Source organism: Daktulosphaira vitifoliae, unplaced genomic scaffold, assembly GCF_025091365.1.
Source record: "Daktulosphaira vitifoliae isolate Bord-2020 unplaced genomic scaffold, ASM2509136v1 Scaffold_3, whole genome shotgun sequence".
NCBI lineage: Eukaryota > Metazoa > Arthropoda > Insecta > Hemiptera > Phylloxeridae > Daktulosphaira > Daktulosphaira vitifoliae.
The window spans coordinates 4,151,684-4,171,607 of NW_026099574.1; the positions used below are offsets into that span (position 1 = coordinate 4,151,684).

Consider the following 19,924-nt stretch of genomic DNA (forward strand, 5'->3'; position numbering starts at 1 on the left):
TGTTAGTTAACGTCGTGTTTCATTACCCCCCTATCATATGATTTGATGGAAGAGGAGAGGTTCCTCACTTGCCTTAGGTTAGTTTACGTTGGGTTTTGTCATCGCGTTCCCCTCCAATTGCATTATATTAGTTTACGTTGGATTTATTTCCCCTCCACGTCTCTTCACATACTTCTACTGGTGAGCGGTGGGTGGATGAAGCGGGGGGAACCAAAATCCCCTATATTACCCTACTTATAAAACCCACTTTAAATCAAGTGACAAATCTGATGTATGTAACTATCGACCAATTTTTAAATTAAGTGCGCTACCGAAAATATTTGAGAAACTATTGAAACCGGAATTATCATTAAGTTTCAAAAATGTGCTAAATAACTGCCAACATTGCTTTCGTAGCTCTAAATCAACCATTACCAACCTACTTGTATTTTATTCTAATATTGCTTCTATTGTTGGAAATTGTGATTGAGTTGATACAATTTACAGACATGAAAAAAGAGTTTGATACGGTAAATCATGTGGTATTAATTGATAAATTAAAAAATATTGGAGTAAGATCCATTACTTAAATGGTTGGCTTCATACATTACAGGCAGCAACAAGTAAAGATAAATAATATTATTTATCCCATCATCCATGTTACTTGGGGTTCCCAGGGAGGGCATTTATTTCTATTACTCTTCTTAATTTTCATAAATGATCTTGCTGACGTTATCTATTATGCTAACTGTTTGTTTTTTGCCAATGATTTAAAAATTTATTCTAGTATCCGTTCAGTTGTCGAAATAATCTTGGACATAAGTTGGAGTCATAATCTCCAAGAGGACCTATGCAGATTTTATAACTGGTGCGTTGTCAATGGTTTATGCTTGAATGTGTCTAAATGTTTTCAGATCACTTTTTGTCATAAACGTTCATTTGAACTAAAGATTAATAAATAATCAGAATTAAAAAAATTATAAGTAACATTAGTAAAAGGTAAAGAAGAATTTAAAATAAAAATTACAAATATTATTAAAGAAGGATGACTTTTTCATATGGAACGGAAAAATTATTATAAAAAACTATATTCGATTGAAAACTAATGCAAACACAGCAAATAATAATACTAGTGCAATTATCTAATGAAATATAAGTGACAACATGCTCAACAACTCAATGGTCATATAATCTTATCTAACTTGTAATATAAAAAGTTTTAATCATGATATTATTGTATACACTGAAACATAGTTAAATTATTCGGTCGAATCTGTTGAATAAAATTTAATATTTTTTTAACAGCAATAAATACATCAATGTAGAATATAACTATTAAATTCTATTCAACAGATTCGACCGAATAATTTAACCATGTTTCAGTGTATACAATAATATCATGATTAAAACTTTTTATATTACAAGTTAGTAAATCAATTTTAGAACTTAATAATATTAAATATTTAAAGATATTCTGACGTGATCTGTAATTTGGTTTTTTGTTATTCCAGGTATATTTAATGAATCAATTTGTTTCACCTTTTTTATCTTCTTCCATTTGCTTAGTTAAATTATTCAAATGGTTCTTTTGTTGTAACGTCCTATCAAGATCTATTTGAACAGAAATAAGTTCTGAATTAGAACACATTTTATGTTTAATTTCAAGAATATTATAAAAATCAGAATGATGAATTTTAAGTAGGAAACATATAATAATTTTCAATTTAGATACTTATTTTCAAGTACTAACAGTCTAAAATTTAATATTTTATTATCAGCTGTTAATTAAGCTAATTGATTAGAAACATTATCAAGTTGAGATTCTATGGATTTTTTAAAATCTTATGTAATTAATTTCTTCACTCTAGATGTTTGAATATAAGCAAAATCACAATTGCTACAAATCCACGATTTAATTTTACTTGGTANTAATCAAGTTGAGATTCTATGGATTTTTTAAAATCTTATGTGATAGTAATTAATTTCTTCACTCTAGATGTTTGAATATAAGCAAAATCACAATTGCTACAAATCCACGATTTAATTTTACTTGGTAAATTTTTTACATACAATTAGATAGAGGAGTACATTATATATGAAATATATAATGACATGATGTACATACAATACTATTGTTGATGGAGACTGATATTATACTTACTTCATATGGACATTGTAAAAAGATAAGAGAAAAAACCCAAAATACTTGAAAAGTTGTTAATAACACGACAACATGTCTGCTGCTACACCCCTCCAGAATATATCACCTGTAAATCTAGATATCTTTGAATAATTAAAATTACAATTATTATTGTTTTCGTGACCACACGAGGGACGATTTTAAGTGTCATCAAAATCGGGTTTTGAAGTCGCCGACAGTAACACATTCCTTGGTTAAATGCATCACAAAGCAGTGCAATTAATTAAAAAATTAAAAATAAACATTTTTTGGGTGATCACAGATTCTGAAGGAGTGGTTATAGTGACATTATTAATATGTCAAATTAAAGATGATAAAATTATCTAAATCTATACCTGAGCAATTTTAAATAAACCAATTTTAAGCAAAGTTGACAGTTTAAAAAAACAAACTTTGAAAAGATACAACATTTTTTTTGATCTAAACAAATTTTGTAAATGCATTAGTCCCGAAAATAGAAATTATTATATAGTATTTAAGTATACTTTGTTGACATAATTCAGATAATAATTTAAATAACTTGAAAGGGATATGATTTTATAAAAAAATCTAGGAAGCCTGTAGCTCTTTAACACTACTATACTGGAACGATATTACATAAAAAAGAAATTTTTTTATAGTGTACATAATAAATATACAAGGAAGCAAATTATTACAATTAGAAAGCAAAATAAGCATCATTAATTTCTATAATAATGTCTTTGAACTTAAAATAATTAATTTCAATCTTTTATCTATCAAAAATATTTCACGAAAGAACCCAGATAATTACACAACAAAATAGTTTCAATAATTTTTTTTATTAAAATCATACTTTTTTTCCAAAAAGAATATGAAAAACATATTTATCTTATTGGAACAAGAAAATTTTTATAAAGATAACTTTGACAAAGATATTTATTAGAACAAGTAATAACTTTGGATAATATAGCTTTGGAACTAACGTTCATTGAGACAAGAAATTGAGTGAATGAGTAATCTGAATATAGGTAATAATAAAATTATTACCTATAAACTTCAATAATAATCCAACCGATAACTGCCTTTTTTTCACAAATTTATAGATTATAATTTGTACCATAGATAAAGTAAAATATTTTTATAACGTTTTATCTTATCTATGGATGTACATTATAACTGTATTATATATTTATGATTTGTACACAAAAATAAAGTTCATTTGCTTACATAAATTATGTTATGAAAAAATATCATACAATAATTACTTGTTACTAGTCAATTCAATTTTGTTTACTTAACAGATAATAGTAACTATGATTGTGATAATGTATAAAAAACTGATAAGAAGCAAATTAACATTAGTTAAAGGGTAAGTGTTTACGTTATCACAAATATTAATGCAAACAAATTTAAACGTTGGTCTGAATTTTCAAACTTGATTACTGCTCAACTACGCTTTTTGCATATGTTCAATGCTTATCTACCGTGAAGAAATACTGTTCGACTTAATTAACCAACTGCAAAATACTAGTGTTTGTTCTCACTTTTCATTTCAAGTGCTGTAATACATTGTATTATTAACAATTTTTGGTAGGGTTACATGGATATCTATCTTTAAATATAAATACTTAAATATAATATAAATATAAAATTTAAAAAAGTCTCTGCAAAAGAAAAAAAACAAAATTCTGTCTTAATATTCATAAATAATTATTATAATGTTAATATCTATTATGATAAAAAATAATTTCCGATAATGTCTATTACTACTAAAATAGTTACTATTATTGATTATTACGAAAATTATTTGATAAATAGTTGTTAAAAATATTTTAGTTACTTTTATTATTTTATTATAATTTTCAGTTCTATCATTTTTATTATTGTGAAAAAATATAAAATGGGTGATATTAAAACTTTATTGTAAGTACAATTAATTATGTTAATATTCAGGTGTTCAAAAAGTAAGGAAACAGATCAATTTTTACATACTATGAGAACAATAGATACCAGTTCCTTACTTACTGAACAACTTATATAAGTATGCCTAAGGTAAACTATTACAAGTCTATTTTTTTAATAATGTGGTAATTTGAAATGATTATCTAAAAATAGAATTTAAATGCATTTTTAAAGTTTTCACCATTTAGTAAAAATAGCACACTTGTGAAAGTTTACTTTTAAGATACTAATATGAGTATACTGTTATTACAATATATGAATTTAGCCCGGGAACAATTGTTGGTTTTGGGAACCCATTATTGGATATGTCTATTATTGGCGATGAAAATTTACTAAAGAAATATGAGCTTAAAAGTAATAATGCTATATTAGCCGAAGAAAAACATATGCCTTTGTATGAAGAATTAATTAATTGTGAAAAAGTAGAATATACGGCTGGTGGCTCAGCTCAAAATTCCTTAAGAGTAGCTCAAGTAATATTCCTAAAGAATAAATAATTATTGAATCATGTTTTATTGTACATGTGTCCTTATAATTTTCTAGTGGATACTTAAAGAACCAAATGTTACAGTTTTTTTTGGTGCAGTTGGAAAAGATAAATATAGTGATATTTTAAAACAAAAGGCCAATGAAGAAGGATTAACTGTGCATTATCAGTTTACTCCTGAAAAACCCACAGGTTTTAAAACTAATAAAATTTGAGATTGTGATTATGAACTACTATGTTTGTGAATAAGAGATTAGCTCTATAATTAGTGTTGCCATCATTTCTACTATGATAGCCTAACTATCCATCCTAGAGTATGTAATGTTAAGAAATTTCATTTTTGGAGAAAACTGCAATGGGCTTACTAAGCTCATGCTGTAGCCCATTAAAAAAAAAAAATTAAGGTGTCTCCAATGTTATTAGCATCAGTCAAAATTCTATATATTGCAATATAATATTTGTATAATATTATGGTTAAAATTGAATCACTTAAAATTTTTAAATGTTTTGGCAAGGTTTAAATTATTTAATAATTATATAAACGTTTAACTAGTAAAGTAAATATTTCATAATAAATTTTTCATTTTTGAAAACTTATTCAGGAACTTGTGCTGTTATTGTTACAAATAAAGGCAAAGACCGTTCATTATGTGCAAACTTATCAGCAGCCCAAACATTTTCAGAAGATCATTTACAATTACCAGAAAATAGAGCTATAATAGAAAATGCTAAATTTTACCTTACCACAGTATGTTTGAATAAATAAAAATAATTAATTAATCTGGTAATATGACAAATAGATAAGAGGTTCAATACACAATTGTTAGACTTTAGAAGTCAATAAAATTAGTATTAAAGTAGAATGATATTTTGTGATACTGAACAAATATTATTTGTTGAACTTGCTTCAATAAGTTTTCCCTGTTAAAATAATTGATAGATTATTTTATTAAATAGGGATTTTTTTTGCAAGTTAATGTTAAAGCTGTTAAAAGAGTAGCAGAAATTGCAAGACAAAGAAAATATCCTTTTTTGTTTAACATCAGTGCTCCGTTTATTTGTCAGTTCTATATGAATGATGTAATGTCAATTTTTCATTATGTGACTATATTAATTGGAAATGATGAAGTAATAATTTTTTAAACTTATTTTATATTTATTCAAGCTTAGTAATGTATAATTATTATTTTAGGAAGCTAAAGCATTCTCAGAAGCTCAAAAATGGAATTTTGATACTACTGAAGATATTGCAAGAAAATTAAGTACTTTTGAAGTTGATGATAGTCAAAAGCGACTGGTTATTATTACACAAGGAGATAAACCAGTAATTGCTGCTACTGGTAAATCATGTCTTTAAATTGTATGTTGTTAAACAACTATTACTCCAGGTTTTATTTAGGTATGACTATCAATATGATCTTAGTCAAGAAAAATGTTATATGAATTATTATAATGGCTCAAGTCAAAAATGTAGTGTTAATAAACATTAAGGATACTTAACAACTTTCAATTCTCATTTTATTTTATAAAAAATATTAATTTTGTAATAAACCAAAAAGTAATTAAATAGTGAATGTAAATGTGATAAAATTGTGGAATGGATAAATATTGGTATCTTGGGGTTGAATAGTATTGAATGAGTGACATTAAATATCCCTTAAAATTTTATAATTTCTCTTAATGTATGACAATTACATAGAAATTATATTTAGTATTAATTAGAGTTATAAATTACAGAAATGAAAGATGTAATCAACAAAAAAATAAAAATAATTAAATGAATAAAAAGAAAATATAGAATATAGATTAGAATTCATTTGGGATTATTTGGAATGTTAAATATTTGAAATTTATATAATTTTATTTAATTTATTAATTCTGTTATTAATTATTTAATGGTTCATTACATAATAGATTGTTTGATAATCGAAAGTGTAAATTAAATTGTACTTGCCTTATGTCCTAAGTCACGCAATAATACTTTAAGTAATCCAACATTAATTTTGGTATTAAATGCACTACATATACGTTTCAAACTATTTGTTGTATAATCAGTATAATTATTTACGAAAACAATCACTAAACACTATATTTTTATTAGAAATAATTTTATAAATTGCCCATATTTAATTTTTTCTTTGTTGAATTAGTATTTTTTGAGAATGTATTTTATTGAGAGATTGACACCAATATTTCTTAAATCTTCTTCTGATCGGCCAAAAGAACATTAAAATATATTCATATCTATATAAAAATTTTAACCAAATATACCCAATTCTAGAATAATACTCAGTCCACTGGGGCGATGTTTGTTAGAACAAAGACATTAAGCTACCAAAAAGAAAAGCTCAATAAATTTTTGCTATTAAATAAAAATTTAATGTTTAAAATATTAATTGATGTTTATTTTCATTATAAGAAAAAGAATAAATAAATAATTATTTAATGAATAAATAAACTTATATTAAAAGATTGACCAAAACAAAATTTCACTTTAAAATTTTTAAGTGTAATTTAATTTGAAAAATATTCTGAGTCCAAATTAATTAAAAAAACAACTATGTCACAGAGAGTGAGAATCTTGAGTAGGGCATTGCTGATTTTGTGTATTTTGAAGTTACCAAAAGATCTGGTTTTGATGAAGAAAAATGGTTTTTTATAGTCAACATGGGGCAGTCTAGCAAACCCTAGTGTGATCTTGGAAGATTCTATTCTAATTGGTTTATGATAATGGAGAATATGCATTTAGGCATTAAAAACACAGTAAAAATTGTAATTTAGATGGTTCATATTGTTAAAAAATTTGTTGAACAACTTACTATTATTGTGAAGTAATGTAATCATTTTTACCTGCAGTAAAAACAATACATTTTTTTTTATTAGATGGTGTGATAAGTCACTATCCAGTGAGTAAAATACCAACAAGTGAAATAGTGGATACAAATGGTGCTGGTGATGCATTTGTTGGTGGTAAGATAATTTTAAATGGAATATTTAGTATTTATTATTAATAATATAAAAAATAATCCATCATTTAAATACATAACCAAAAATGTTTGATTTGTTTATTTATTAATTGCATTTATATCTTTTAGGTTTTGTTGGTAGATATATTTTGGGTTGTTCCTTGGAAGAGAGCATAAACTCTGGAATAAAAGCTGCATCATATATTATCAAACGACCAGGAATCACAAGAGGAGACTGTTTTGATTTATAAACACCTATTTTTTACACCATTGTTCTTAAAAAAAATATAATTAAGATTTAATTACAATATATAAATTAATCAATATCATAAACTTTTTTAATATATGTATATATTATATATAAAAAAAAATTAACTTAAAGTGGTACCTTACAATTGATATATTTACAGAACAATTATTTTATTAAAATATATTTTAACAGTCATTTATCGAAGCTATTAATTTTTTAAAATTACATAGTTGATTATCGTCTAGTCCAATATCGTTGGCATACTTAGAAAAGTTCATTGCAAGCATTATAGAACATGTCTTAACATGCATTTTGAAATATTCTATAATTTTAATATTTTTATCATCACAATCTCTTCTTTGCATTTCTAAAGGACTTTTTAAGTTTATTATTGAACTAACAATTTGTCCTAAATGTTCTCGGACTATACCATATTCATCTTCTTTTAAAGAAGCAACAGCTAAATTAGATAATATATAACAACACCATACAACAGCTTCAAATTCCTCAATAGTTTTCTCTTTTTCTAATGGTCCAAAAATATAATTATATATAATAGATTTTTCAAGAAATAATGTTAATTTATTAGGTTTATTATTTAATTCTTCATTTGATTTTGTACAACCATTCAACTGTATTAATCTGGCATTAGTTATAATTCGTCGATTGACTGTGATAGGAGGTAAACGTTTGACAAAATTGGTCAAATCTTCTGTGGAATGTTCTATGTGACTGACACAAAAATTAAATATAGTTTTCCAACTTTGTGGAACATTTCCTGCAAAACTTAAACTAAATATGTCTTTTCTTCTAGAAATATCATTTATGGTTGCTTGGTAGAGGTCATACAACGCTAATAACTTAATAATTTTAATATTAGAATTTAAAGCATCAAGTAGACTATAATTCTCTTGTGTTAAAGTTACTATTGGAAATTTAATTCGCTCAGTCATATTAAGATATACAACATGTTCAATTGATAAAAACAAATATAAAATAAATGATATTGAAAACCATAAATGTAATATAAAATTAACTTTTGAACATAAAGAAGGATTGACTCCATACAACGGAATATATATAAAAAAAGTGTAAATTAATGACTTCTTTAAAGATTTTATTACAATATCTGATACTTTAGACATAAACATAGTATACTTGGTAGTTTGAATGATTGGAAAATATATACCTTGATCTGTGTAAATGCTTTCATAGTGGAAAATTCCTCCAGCAACTGCACAACCAGCATTTATCAATGACCAATGATTTTTGTTGGTATTAAGAGAATTGAGACAAGAAAAGCACCAAGCGCAAGCTGAACATAAGAGAGCACAGGATATTGTTTGAATGTAAATACCTCTGATGGCTTTGCGAAAGCGATTTGGGTAGTGCACATTGTAACGGACATAAGAGCGTAATGTAACTTTTACAAACACAAACACAGCAGCTAATACAACTGGTATAAATAAAAATGAATGTAAATTTAACGAAAAATTTAAAAGAGTCGATAATGAAACTAAACAACTCGATACACAAGTTACAAAAAATGAATTTAATACGGACTTATAAGTCCTGATAGCAAAAATATTAGAGTTGGCCATTTCACAAACTCAAAATAGTTTTAATAGCAATATAAATAACATAATACTTCAAATTACTAATGGGAACACTAAAAATTACTGTAGGCCGTTAGAAATCAAAATTAAACTTGCTTTATAATTTTACAACTCTATAATCAAGTATAAAGGTTATACCAATGTTACCAAGATTTAGCGAATATGCAATACCAAATTAAGATACCAAAGTAAAAAATATAATGTCTTTTTAATAGATTAAAATAAAAAAATTACTATTTTTTGTTTAGTTTAAATAATTAATTGATACTAAAAATTTAATTTTTGAAATTTTTAAAAATTAAGTTGTAAAAGAGTTATTATCTATAATTTGATAACAAGCTAGTTAATAAGAAAAGAATTTTGGAATTGGGCGTATCATTTTATTGAAAATATGTACAAACAAAACATTCAGTTTTAAATAGTTGTAAACAAAGTGTAAATTTTTAAACTTTTAACTATTCAAAAATGAAATAACTATATGTAAAAATGAACAATCCTATAAAATATATATTGACTGTGATCATTTTGACTTCATGTGAGTAGCATTTCATTTGAATTTAAACTGCTATATTCAGCAGGTAATTCCTCTATATTAATTTTGACACTTTGTTTGCCCGTTTAAGTAATCATCTAACTATTAAAAAATATACTAAAAAAAATTAAAAAACAAGTGAACTGTGAAAATATATGTAATATAGAAATATTATTATTGTTATTCAAAAGTAATTATTTTATTATGTATACTACATGGTAATTATTTACAGTAATGTTAAATAATGAAAAATCTAATATTAACTATAATACATTAACATAACTATTATTATTTTTGAAAATTTTTTGTGTTAAGCAATTACTCTCAAACACAAAAATAATGCATTTTATCACTTGATCAAGATTTTTCAAAAATTTTCTTTTTAAACATGTGTTTTTCATGGATTTTATCAAAAGTATTTGAACATTTTTTTGGAAATATAATAAAATATGCAAAAGTTTATATCTTAAGTTAAAATCAAACCTGATATTGCTGGCATTGCATAGGTGCGCGTTACCGACTTGACAATAGTTTAAAACGTCCGGGGCAAAGTTAAATTACCAATTTAAGTAACTATACTTATTTTTTTTTTTGAAACAAACAAATTTAATAAAAAAGGTGACTACATCACTGAAGATTACTGATACAAGTGAATTAAAGAAAATTATTAAAAAATAATAGCCAAACATAACAAAAATCAAGCACGACAATAGAAAACTTATAAAGTTTATAACTTTCAAACTGTGTTTTGTTGACAACATTTTTTTAAATATTCTTAATCAGAATGGAAAACTAAATTGATAAAAAAAAAATGTTGAAAAATCTTTGGGTGGTAAAATGCATTTATGCCTAAAAAACAAATTTCTATGTAAAATATATTTTTTTAATGTAATCATATATTATTATGATATATTTTTTATTATAAAAATAGTCACAAATTAAAAGTAATGTTACATAGTAGTAATGTTGCATATTAATGTTAAATGGTCAGTTAATTAAACATTTTTTAAACATATTTAATGTAATATTTTTAAAGCCTACATATTGTAGAATTTTTAATCGCATTAATTTATATTTGAGTTGAAGCATTTATTCTTTTTTATCCAAGGTTATTCCCAAAATATAAAATAATTTTTCAAAATTAACTTTTGATAAATATAATTATATAATTAATATTTTTTTTAATTATTCAGTTTGTTTGAGCTATGAATTAAATAAAAAAAATACAAAATGTAGTATACCATCTGTAATTAGAGGATCATGGTATTCTTGGGAAAATGGACGTAGTACAACAACAGAAATTGATGCAACTAGTATGTCCAAAAGAGGCACATGTATTCGATCAATGGAAGAAAATCATGTAAATTATACCTTTGTTTTCCAAAAAAGCGCTAGTGACTGTTTTACTTGTGTTAAATTTATGGTTCGAACTATTAATGTACTGGATAAAATGGAAAGTATGAATTTATTTTTGTAATATTAACTATTGTGTTGTTGTTAATTTTTTTGCAATATTAAGGTGTGTGTATGACATTGAATCCTAACGAGGATGAATCTCCTGAAAAAATATGTCAGTTTCAAGATACTCAATTAATTACTTTATTTTCTGAAAATTATATACCAATAAATTGTCGATCAAGCCTTGAAGGTGTTTGGCAATTTGCATACCAAGTAAATTTATTCACTATTATTATATTTACTAATTATAATATATAACTTTATTTTAATACATAAATAAAATTTAAAATAAATATAGATTTAAAATTTAATAAACTGTGTCTAATATTTTAAGTCGAATAAAAATAATTTTGTATATTATGGTACATTCAAAATACAAAAAACCATCTATAAGTATTTAATTTATTGTTTTGTACAATTAGTTAATTTTTAAATAATTAACTTACATATTTGTTTAACTATAATAACTATTTCAATTGCTCAATAACTATTATTTTCAACTAAAAATCAATATTTAGCAAGTATGGAAGTAATTGAAATTCATTTAAGAATAATGTTTTTCTTAAATTGATATTTTATTAGCCTAAAATAAAATTTTTATTTTAAAAGTATCTTAAAAATGATCTATAATTTAATTAATATTTTACACTTGCTTAAATTTAAAGAATCGGTTTCGTTTTACTGGAGAATGCAATAATCCTGAAGCACAAATAAAATCTTGTCAAACAGCTGGTACTCAATTTTTAATCACAAATCAAAAATTTAATATAACTTATAAAAAATGCCCTGGAATGACTGGCACATTTGATGGAGGTATAAGAATATACTTCATGTGTTTAATCTCATTGTTAAGTGTTAAATCATCACACAAGTCATTCCTGTTTTATTTTTCAGTTGTTGAGTACAGTTGTTTAGGTGATTGGTTTGTAGATAAGAATCATTTTTTTGCAGTTGCTAATACAAAAGAATCAAGGAAAGATGAAAAATACAGGTGTTTTTTAAAAAATCGTGATGACGATTTATATATTGGTGTCTCTATAACAGCTGAATGTAACACTCTTCAAACAGTTGAAAAGAGTCCTGAAAGATTACATATAAATCCAGGTGCTATATCATTTAATATTTATATTATTTTATAAAAATATTTATCACTTGATGAAATTTATGTTTTAATTTTATAGTGAAAGCTGAAGTTGTAACACCCGGTTGTAGATTACCTCAAAGTTATAGTGGTAACTGGGTTAATACGGCTAATATGGATGCTGATGTATTTGTAAATGAAACTCATATTATAGAAACTTGGTATCCAGATGAAGCTAGATTTAGGCGTACAATATATGTTTGTCGTGAACAAAGAGGATCTAGATTTATGATGGCTAGATTAACTGTTGATGGATGGTAATTATTTTATAATTTGAAGCAAACTATTTTATGTTTATGTAATCATTTATTACTAAAATTACTGATAAACTCTAAATTTAAATTATAGCGTATAATTTTTACCTTTTTTAGGTGTGTCAATGTGTCTTATTAGTATTGCCATTCTTAAACTGTATTTCTTTATTTTTTATTTTGTAGTTTTTATTACAAGTTTATTTTTATTATTTAGCCAAAAAGATTATGTTTGTTTTGACTTTGTACCAAGACATCACAATATAATTCGTTTTCGTAAGGGTCTTGCTTTTATCAAAGATAATTTTCATACTGTATGTTCATGGGTGCAATTTCCAAATAAAGATAACTGGAAATATGATTTTTTTGTTTGTAAGTATTTAATAGTATTGAGATTATAGACACTTTGTATAATATAAATAAAATATAATTTAAAATTTAAAGTCTATTTTAGTTAAATAATTGTTTTAATTTTAAATTATATTTTATTTATGTTTAATTATTTTTAAAAACAAATAAAACATATTTTAAAATAAACATGCTAAATTTATATTACAGCAAAAACTCCTGTGCCTGTAAAATGTCCAGTAGCAGGTAAATTTAGTTTTACTCAAAAAGGAGACTATCCATTTGAAACTCGAATTCTTGGTGGTGTTACATTATCACCCCGTCCACAAATTGGCTGTAAGGATAAGATATCTGATTTTTCTGCTTGTGATAGTGATCAGAAAGAAATCCATATTGATGAAACATTTTGTCTTGATGTTGATCATCGAGGACAGCCAAAAGATATTTATAGTGATCCAGATTACAAACTTCAATGTATCGGCTATTGGAAAGAAAATTTAAAGTCATACTTGATAACATATGATCCATTAGATGCTGCTAGCATGTATAGATGTTGGGTTTACCAACGAGCTGATCTTAATCGTGTTCTTATGTCACAAGCAATAGGATCATATTGTGAACTTAAACAAGATGCATTTAGTTACAATTATACTCAAGGAGCAACTGTTGCCATTGAAATGACAGAATATGAAAGAGAACGTGAGATAAACATAATATTCAAAATAATTATCTAATATTTTATAATTTCATTTCATTTCAGGAGATCAGTGCCCAATGTATTTTGATGATGGTACAAATCCATGGGTACAATCTGACAACTATATTGAAGTATTTAAGTATGGTAGGTCGTCAAATGTAGTGATTTCTACATTTTTAATCTCAATTACTTTATTATTCAGTATTATTTTATAAATAAGATGTTTCTAATAATAAATCATTCATTATTACTATTTTTTATTTAGCAATAATGTTTCAATTACATTGATTATTAGACTTTATTTCATTATTCTTATTTGACTATGAATTAATATTGGTTAATTAATTTACAGTATATAATTTTTTTAAATGACTTTATATTTTTCTACATTACAATGATATAGTTTTATTTTATATTGTAATTGAGTTTTTCTTAAATTTGATTATTTGATTATTAAATTCAGTCTAGGAAAATATCTATAAATAATATGGATAAATTATAAATAATTTTTTTTTTATTGATAAATCTATATAATTATTTTAGCAGTTCTCTATTTATTAAATTTCATCTAATTATCTATTACGTAAGTTAACATTTTATATTAAATGGAACATAGATTTAATTACTTATATGAAATGAATGTTACTAATTGTAATGTATTCCGTCCATTTTGTAATTTTATCCAAATATTTTTGTAAAAAAAAAAAAAATATATTTATATATGTAAAATTATATTTTATTTTTAAACTTATTTAAATCTAAGGTATAATAATATATTCAATTTATAATAAAATTAATTCAATTTTTACTCCTTTATTATGTGCATTATTTGAATTATTAAATCAAACAATGTGAAAATTATTATGTTGTTATTACCTGGATTAAAAATCATAATAATTATTTACAAAAAAAGTTTTAAATTTATTATTTTTCTTTATAATAATGACAAAAATTATTATAATCATTACATGATTATCAGATATTCAAATTAGACACAAACTATCCTGGACATTATCTGCATTATTCTCTAATGCTTCTAAATACGAATCATTTAGATACATTAAAAGAAACAATGGTAAATATTTCTTTAACATAAATAAAACATTAATTTAGAATACTACATCTAAATTAATTAGATTTTTAAATATAGAATTATCATAAACTAATATTATGATAATTCTGTATACAAATATGTATTAAGATAGCTCGGTTAACTTAGGTAAGATATTTTTTCTATTATGAAATAAAAATTAAAATAATAAATCGTAAAACTTTACTCATAATTACTCTTTGGGTTGTATATGAAGGGAAATTTTTAAAACAAAAAGCTCGTGTTAAGTTTTGACTCATTATACATAAAACTAATTTTTAGCTTAGATGCGAAACCGTGAATGTATTAATTTTACTATAATATATTTTATTTTTTTGTGTGTCTGTTACCACTCTGTTTTCTCAGCTCTCACCAAACCGATTCCTTTCAACGATATGTCAAAATATCACATTACCCTTAAAAATTGAAAAAAATTTCCCTCGTTCTCCGTAAATGTGGGAAATTTCTAAAAAAAATACAAATTTAAAAATCACCAATTTTCGACGTTTTAAAAAAAAATTTTACATAAAAATGCCATAACTTTTTGAAAAATAGAGTAATAGAAACTATTTTTTTAATAGATGTTTTAGATATTTACCATCATTTGATATATATTTTTTTTAATTTGACTTTTTCCCTGCCCACAAGGAGGGATTCAAAATGACAACTTTTTCACAAAAAATTAACTTTTGAAAGAGTTCCTAAAATACTAATACTTCTATATATGAAGAGTGAATGTGTCAAACGTTCTATGTGCCAAAAACATATTTGTTCAGAAAACACAAAAAACAATGGTAACATGGGCATGTCTCACATATCGAACACCATCTATGAATGCAATTTTGTACAAGTAAAAAATTTAATTGACATTTGAAACACATACAAGATTGTGGCCTTTGGCACATAGAACATAAATCAGAAATAAAACAATTTTTCACTTTTTTGGCACATAGAACGTTTGACACATTCACTCTTCATATATATTAAATTAAACCTTATGTAATATACTTTAATATGGAAAAGTATGGTGAAAATGACTACCATATTCAAAATTATGCTATTTTCGTGTTATAATTCGATTTTATATTTTATATTATTACTTTAATATTTCTATAACTGTTTGAAAAATGCATGGATCAATACAATTTTTTAGCTTCGATGCGAAGCTGAGAAGGTATTAATTTTACCAAAATGTGTTTTTTTTTTTTTATGTCTTGCCACTTTTTCTCAGCTCTCACTGCACCGATTTCTTTCAACAATAAATCAAAAGATCCCAAATCGTATCTAGTTGAAGATATAACACATATAAGATATTACCCTAAAAATTGAAAAAATTTTCCCTCGTTCCCCGCAAATGGGGGATATCTCCAAAAAAATTACAATTTTGTAATTTTTTTTCTTAAAACTTCCATATTTTTTTCAAAAATCAATATAATTTTTTTTACATTAAAACTTTAGATATTTCCCTTTCATTTGATATCATTTTTTTTTTGAAAATCTAACACTTAACCTGCTCACAGGGGGGGATTTAAAATAGCAACTTTTTTACAAAAACTAACTTTTTTAACTTAACTTTTGAAAATGTTCCGGAAATATTGCGTCCTTTAAACATATATCAAATTAAAAGTTATGTCATGTACTAGAAAATGAAAAAAAAAATTGTCTCGACACCTTATCGTCTATCTATAAATTGCCACTGAAATTAAACAAAAAATGTAATATTTGCAAAAAAAATCAGCTCATCTCGCAATGACAAAAAAATGTAGTTTTTATGTAAAAACCCCCTTTTTTTTATTTTTTTTTTTTTAACGACCGGCATTATTGTGGGCCGCCCTGGAACTGCCGTGAGGCATTACTTCAGGGCGGCCCACGCCGTCTTAATAATTCACACCACCACGTTGTGAATCAGCCCGAAATTAATCAAGAGCTGATTCGCAACGTGGTGTGGCCCCCTCCCGTTAACCGGATCTCAGAGTGGGAACCGTTAGGGAGGACTGCCAAAATAACTCACAAGACATAAAACATTACACAAAAATGAGAACCTAAGGCACTGGCCTAAACCAGCGCCTCAGGTCCTCCTGTACCGGGCGGCATGGCTGCCTCTGTCTCAGACGTTCCGCTTCCTCCTTCTTTAATAAGACGGATTCGGCGAACGCCTGGACGAACCTCCACGCCTCCCGGCTCCTCAACATCAGGTCCACCATGGACCCGTTTCGGAACGTGGACCTTAGTTGAGACTCCAAAGAGTCCCGTTCCTGGTTGAGGGTGTGCAAAGCGCTATCAGCCTCTCCCGGGCGATCCGAACAATGGTCTCATGTCGGCGCGGCTGCTTTACGTATACGGTGCAAGTACTTGTTAAAGCAGCCGTGGCCGGACATCACTTGGGTGAGACGATAAGTCATCTCACCCTTGAGTCCGGTCCACCCACCTGTCCAGCCGATCGGGTCCTATGAGGGACCTGGTCCACTTGCCTCTCGTCGTTTCCTCCGAGAATGTAAAAACCCCTGATTAACATGAAATATTTTAATACTTAAAACTGCCATAACTTTTTCAAAAATTAACAATTCAACATAATTTTTTTTCATTTGAAACCTTAGATATTTTCCTTTCATTTAATATCAATTTTTTAAAAACTAACACTTATCTTGCTCACAGGAGGCGATTTAAAAAAGCAATTTTTGCACACAAGTTGAGCTTTTTCAATTTAATTTTTGAAAATGTTCCTGAAATATTACCACTTTTATTTAATATTAAATTAAAGCTTATATTATATACTTTACTATGAAAAAAAAAAAATCGAAATATATATTTTCTATTTTGTTAAAATGGCTACCGTTTTCATAAATATGCTATTTTTGTGTTCAAATTCTGGGTTTTGTATATCATTTTATTTTAAAATATCTTACAAAGGGAATACAATGACTTTCATGAATATTATATAATTTAATTGATATAGAATAAGACATAAGAAGTTAAACTAAATTAAATTTTTTTGTTTAAAAAAAATGTTGAAATCATTTGATTTTTATATCGTTTAGATTCAATAACTTCAATAAATATGAAGTTATGGTAAAATATATATATTTTTTTACTATAAACATTCACAAAAATCAACTTTAAACGATTAAAAAAATATGTCATTTTCCTTATTTTTAACATATTAATAATCAAAATAAGAATTAATTTAAAACAATTTTTGTTTTTTCTTAATTATTTTTTTTTATTTGTAAATACTAATTTTTTAATAATAAGTAATAATATTAAATTTAGAAGTGATAGAAAACGTTTAATTGAATATTTGAAAACATCGAGATGAGTTGATTTAGAAAAGTGTATTTTGAATTCTGATGAAAGTTCCTTGTAGTCCAGTGTATAAAACTTATAACTTTAATATAAGAAACATACATTTTTTATTGAAAAGTATTTTGTCAAGCTCTTTAAATTTTTATACGCGTTAAAAGTAAAGAAATATACAACTACTTTATTATTATTATAATATCTCCGTTAAAATTATAATATTAAATTATTGAATATCAATTTCATACTAAATTTAATTACAAAATTATTATTTATTCATACATAATAATTATAAATCACATAACTTATCGGGATAAAATTAAGGAAATAAGAGTTATTGTTGTTTTTGAAACAATCTACTTATTTCTTAAAATTAAACACTATTTACAGATTTGCATCGTAGCGTTTCTTATAATAGTGGTTTTAATCACTGTCAGATATTATCTAAACTTATTCTAATTCTGTCATGTCCATACGGTGCCACAACCCCACCGTGCTACTGTTTTTAATTTTCAGTATGACTTTCCACAAAAATAATTTTATTTTAATGTTCCATAACTATGACGAAACTACTGATGCCATAAGAATTCTGAAAACAGTTTTTATTTCAGTATCAAGTCGCTTAAGTATTGTTCAGGTTATTTTTTGAAATTGTAAATCCTTCAACGCAAAAATTTATTTTGAAAAAATGAATATTTTCAAAAATTTAATCTGTAATCAAGGGTCGAATATATAATTTTTTAAAATTATAAATTAAGAGAATAAGAGTTATTGTTGTTTTTGAAATAATCTACCGATTTCTTAAAATTAAACACTATCGTTTCTTATGATAGTAATTTTAATCACTGTCAGATTAAATCTACACTGGACCCAACTATGCCACGTCCCCACTGTGTTGGGTTTTTTATATTAAATAATATTTATATACATCATTCATTTGACATACTATTTTTTTTTAAATCGGACCATTTCCCTTTATATCTCAGCTTTTACTTGACCAACTTTTTTTAACGATACATTAAATAATCATAACTATTATCTAGTTGAAGATATTACCTCAAAATTGAAAAAATATCCCCTTTATCAAATAAAATGTTGCTTAACCAGCTTTCTCCATACAGACAATTAAAATCATTCATTTCTAATATTTTTAAAGTACTTATTATCGAATTAGGTTTGATATAATAATAAGTTTCAAATACAAAATTAAATGTATTTTCTTTGTGATTTATTAATTTTAGCTTCGATGAGAAGCTGAGAAGGTATTGGTTTTACTATGATGTTTTTTTTTTGTGTGTGTCTGTTACCACTTTTTCTCAGCTCTCACCGAACGGATTTCTTTCAACGATACGTCAAAAGATCACAAATCGTATCTAGTCGAAGATATTACCCTCAAAAAATGAAAAAATTTCCCTCGTTCCCCGTAAATGGTGAAATCTCCCAAAAAATTGCAAATTGAATAAATCACTAATTTTCGACATTTTTCAATTTTTTTAACTTAAAACTGCCATAACTAATTTGTTGAAAATAAACAAATCAATATAATTTTATAGATGCATGATGTCTTTACCTTTCATTTAATATATTTTTTTTTATAAATCTGACCCTTTACCTGCCTGCCTACAGGAGAGGATTCAAAATGACAACTTTTTCACAAAAAATTTACCTTTTCAACTTAACTTTTGAAAG

General features: G+C 25.4%; 3 protein-coding genes across 8 annotated transcripts in view; 2 read left to right on the plus strand and 1 right to left on the minus strand.

Moving 5' to 3' along the window:
- LOC126902360 (uncharacterized protein C05D11.1-like) overlaps window positions 1-7,881 on the plus strand; it is a 112,472-nt gene extending 104,591 nt beyond the window's left edge. For all 5 annotated transcript variants that reach the window (XM_050679533.1, XM_050679531.1, XM_050679532.1 and 2 more), the window contains 9 exons: window positions 3,442-3,509; window positions 4,007-4,063; window positions 4,368-4,575; window positions 4,646-4,781; window positions 5,192-5,337; window positions 5,547-5,717; window positions 5,782-5,929; window positions 7,473-7,559; window positions 7,685-7,881. In XM_050679533.1, coding sequence (XP_050535490.1) covers window positions 3,442-3,509; window positions 4,007-4,063; window positions 4,368-4,575; window positions 4,646-4,781; window positions 5,192-5,337; window positions 5,547-5,717; window positions 5,782-5,929; window positions 7,473-7,559; window positions 7,685-7,806 — 1,143 coding nt within the window. In that variant the 3' untranslated portion in view covers window positions 7,807-7,881. The remainder of the gene's footprint in view (window positions 1-3,441; window positions 3,510-4,006; window positions 4,064-4,367; window positions 4,576-4,645; window positions 4,782-5,191; window positions 5,338-5,546; window positions 5,718-5,781; window positions 5,930-7,472; window positions 7,560-7,684) is intronic.
- A 28-nt stretch (window positions 7,882-7,909) lies between these two features.
- LOC126902364 (nucleoporin ndc-1-like) lies at window positions 7,910-9,544 on the minus strand. Its single transcript, XM_050679541.1, has one exon. It carries the CDS (start codon window positions 9,404-9,406, stop codon window positions 7,991-7,993), a length of 1,416 nt encoding a protein of 471 aa, XP_050535498.1. The 5' UTR covers window positions 9,407-9,544; the 3' UTR covers window positions 7,910-7,990.
- A 237-nt stretch (window positions 9,545-9,781) lies between these two features.
- Window positions 9,782-14,311, plus strand: LOC126902362 (uncharacterized). Of its 2 annotated transcripts, none has more exons than XM_050679538.1 (9): window positions 9,782-9,956; window positions 11,147-11,410; window positions 11,473-11,624; window positions 12,077-12,224; window positions 12,306-12,515; window positions 12,593-12,809; window positions 13,021-13,175; window positions 13,362-13,850; window positions 13,912-14,311. In XM_050679538.1, the coding sequence occupies exons 1-9, from the start codon at window positions 9,908-9,910 to the stop codon at window positions 14,061-14,063; spliced, it is 1,836 nt and encodes a 611-aa protein (XP_050535495.1). In that variant the 5' UTR covers window positions 9,782-9,907; the 3' UTR covers window positions 14,064-14,311. The 2 variants fall into 2 exon arrangements, with proteins under 2 accessions (XP_050535495.1, XP_050535496.1); XM_050679539.1 differs by having other exon boundaries at window positions 9,885-9,999; window positions 13,912-14,307.
- Window positions 14,312-19,924: the final 5,613 nt, after the last annotated feature.